Raw genomic sequence first — 3051 nt, 5'->3', positions numbered from 1 at the left:
ACAGCAGCCTCAGGCGCGCTCCCGCGGATGCGCCGGGCGAGCTGGATGTCCTTGGGGCATGGATGGTGACGCGCTTGGCGTGGATGGCGCACAGGTTGGTGTCCTCGAAGAGCCCCCACCAGGTAGGCCTCGCTCGCCTCCTGCAGCGCCATGACGGCCGAGCTCTGGAAGCGCAGGTCGGTCTTGAAGTCCTGCGCGATCTCGCGCACCAGGCGCTGGAAGGGCAGCTTGCGGATCAGCAGCTCCGTGGACTTCTGGTAGCGGCGGATCTCGCGCAGCGCCACCGTGCCGGGCCGGTAGCGGTGCGGCTTCTTCACGCCGCCCGTGGCCGGCGCGCTCTTGCGAGCCGCCTTGGTGGCCAGCTGCTTGCGGGGCGCCTTCCCGCCCGTCGACTTACGCGCCGTCTGCTTCGTGCGCGCCATGCTACAACTTCACCTTAATATTGCGAAGAGAAACCGGAAAGAACTACTGAGCTACTGCGTTTCCCACACTCGCTTTTATACCTATCGCTGCATTGCCATTGGCTGAAGAATGGACAAATATCATTGGTCAATTTGAAAATCCCGCGTTAAACCCCTGCCGTTCTTAGTGCCGCTGTTCAGTAGTTAAAACACAGCGTTTCATTTTTCGGCTTCCAGAGATCCATAAAATTGTTCTTATCTTAGCTGTTTTTCGTCGTTGCCACCTTCAGCAATAAACAGCATTCTTATACCCCTCATTTAACCTGCAGGGGAAGCCGGATATTAGCAAGCAATGAAAACAAGGCTACAGAATGATTTTTTGTTTTATTTTTAGTCATCAATCAAGCAGAAAGTCATAAGCCTTGTTGTATTTGAAAGGTTCCTTTTTCTGCTTTGTTTTCTACGCCGAGAGTACCAAGTGTCTTGCTCTCTAATTTATGTTCAATTTAGGGAAAGGTTTCCTAAAAAGTCAGATGTTTAGTACTTCAACCTTAAAGCTGTCATAGAAGTCTGTGTTTCTAGAAGCAAATGTCGCCTACGCTATGACGTCACAGCAAACCAGAAAAGTACATCGTGTTAAAAAAAAGTCGAAAAAATATTCTAAAAAGCTTAGAAGCTTCTCTGCAGTCTGGTACTTGCAGAAGGCTTAGAGTTGTCCAATGAAATTCATTGCTTTGTTAACCAATCAGAGGCGAATGGGGCGGGGTTTCATCTACTATAAATATGAGTCGTACGGGCGTGACGTGTTTCTCTTGTCGTAAGGCAGGCATTGTGGATGGCGCGCACGAAGCAGACGGCGCGTAAGTCGACGGGCGGGAAGGCGCCCCGCAAGCAGCTGGCCACCAAGGCGGCCCGCAAGAGCGCGCCGGCCACGGGCGCGTGAAGAAGCCGCACCGCTACCGGCCCGGCACGGTGGCGCTGCGCGAGATCCGCCGCTACCAGAAGTCCACGGAGCTGCTGATCCGCAAGCTGCCCTTCCAGCGCCTGGTGCGCGAGATCGCGCAGGACTTCAAGACCGACCTGCGCTTCCAGAGCTCGGCCGTCATGGCGCTGCAGGAGGCGAGCGAGGCCTACCTGGTGGGGCTCTTCGAGGACACCAACCTGTGCGCCATCCACGCCAAGCGCGTCACCATCATGCCCAAGGACATCCAGCTCGCCCGGCGCATCCGCGGGGAGCGCGCCTGAGGCTGCTGTCCGTTCACTGCCAAACCCAAAGGCTCTTTTAAGAGCCACCACATTACCACCGGGGAGAGCTGTATCACTGTGCTGGTGGTGAATGCGTGCTCTGTACCCAGTGCTCCTTATGGTGCTTTTGGCGGAGCCGATTATCGAGAAGCGGAAGTTGGGGGAGGTCTTAAGTACTAAGCTACGTCTATTCAGAGTCCCCTACCCTTCTAAAGGCAGTGTTAGCGAGGTTCACGATCTTAGGGATCCGAGACAGGGAAGGTGGTGAGAGTTCAGGGTTAGGCAATGCCTGCAGAGGTTTTATCCTCGGTAGGGGGAGGGAGGAGTAATCTAAACCGATTCTTCAGGGACCTGCCCCTCCCTCCCGTTTCCCTGGGGTGCTACGTGCATTGACGGTCGTTTCCTCTCACTTCTCCCTCTTATTTTTCCCCGAGCACGAAACGGACCTAAAAGGATGGAGGAAAAAAAAGGCGCCATTTCATGAGCCTCCTGCCTGAGGCTGCCCTGGCTGAGACGCTGTTCATGCCAGTAGCGCCTTTCACCAGGGTACTGGTCTTCTCTCGTAGCTGTTCCCTGCATCCTCGGGGAAGGCTGTTAAATTCTTTACTATTAGTTTCTGCTGCTCTTCCCCAATATTCCATTACTGAGAAACTTAACGGGTGTTATCCATACCTAAGGTTAGAAAGGCTTATACGCGAATTCAAGTGAGAGCATTGCTACTGCATTATGAACAGTGATAAAGACTCTTCTATTGACAGCGTGGGTGGCTCTGAAAAGAGCCTTTGGGTGTTTTAAAAGCGAAGTCTAACGTCAGGTAACTTTAGCCGCCGAAGCCGTAGAGGGTGCGTCCCTGGCGCTTGAGCGCGTAGACCACGTCCATGGCCGTGACCGTCTTCCTCTTGGCGTGCTCGGTGTAGGTGACGGCGTCACGGATGACGTTCTCCAGGAAGACCTTAAGCACGCCGCGCGTCTCCTCGTAGATGAGCCCCGAGATGCGCTTGACGCCGCCGCGCCGCGCCAGGCGGCGGATGGCCGGCTTGGTGATGCCTTGGATATTGTCGCGCAGCACCTTGCGGTGGCGCTTGGCGCCCCCCCTTGCCGAGCCCCTTCCCGCCCTTGCCTCTGCCAGACATGATCACGCACCGACCTTCTACAGCACCTGTGGCGGGAACAGCCGACAGCGCGCCTCTATATTGCCGACGGTCCGACCTGGTTGAGGACTGCGCCGGGGCGGGCGGGGTTGGGTGGGCGGGGCCTTCTCCGGTCTTTCCCCCGGTTTTTGGGAGGAGGGCGGGTGCTGCGCCGCGTCTCCGGCTGGCCCTGTTATTGCTTCCGGTCGTCTCTGCGCGTTGTTAGAGACAGTTTTACAGTCCGGCTTCGCTGCTGCCTTCCTGCCTTTCTCCGT

General features: G+C 56.1%; 1 protein-coding gene and 2 pseudogenes across 1 annotated transcript; 1 reads left to right on the top strand and 2 right to left on the bottom strand.

The window, feature by feature from the left end:
- Window positions 1-17: 17 nt before the first annotated feature.
- On the bottom strand, window positions 18-478 carry LOC104916666 (annotated as a pseudogene).
- A 725-nt stretch (window positions 479-1203) lies between these two features.
- Window positions 1204-1693, top strand: LOC104916665 (annotated as a pseudogene).
- Window positions 1694-2345: 652 nt separating this feature from the next.
- LOC104916664 (histone H4-like) lies at window positions 2346-2806 on the bottom strand. Its single transcript, XM_019611439.2, is given in 2 exon segments — window positions 2346-2739; window positions 2741-2806. Coding segments are annotated over 2 exon segments (312 nt in total). The 5' UTR covers window positions 2780-2806; the 3' UTR covers window positions 2346-2466.
- Window positions 2807-3051: the final 245 nt, after the last annotated feature.

The sequence above is a fragment of the Meleagris gallopavo genome, unplaced genomic scaffold (genome assembly GCF_000146605.3).
Source record: "Meleagris gallopavo isolate NT-WF06-2002-E0010 breed Aviagen turkey brand Nicholas breeding stock unplaced genomic scaffold, Turkey_5.1 ChrUn_random_7180001927471, whole genome shotgun sequence".
Lineage (NCBI taxonomy): Eukaryota > Metazoa > Chordata > Aves > Galliformes > Phasianidae > Meleagris > Meleagris gallopavo.
Note: the sequence above shows the minus strand (reverse complement) of the source record. Positions and strands in the feature narration are given on the sequence as shown.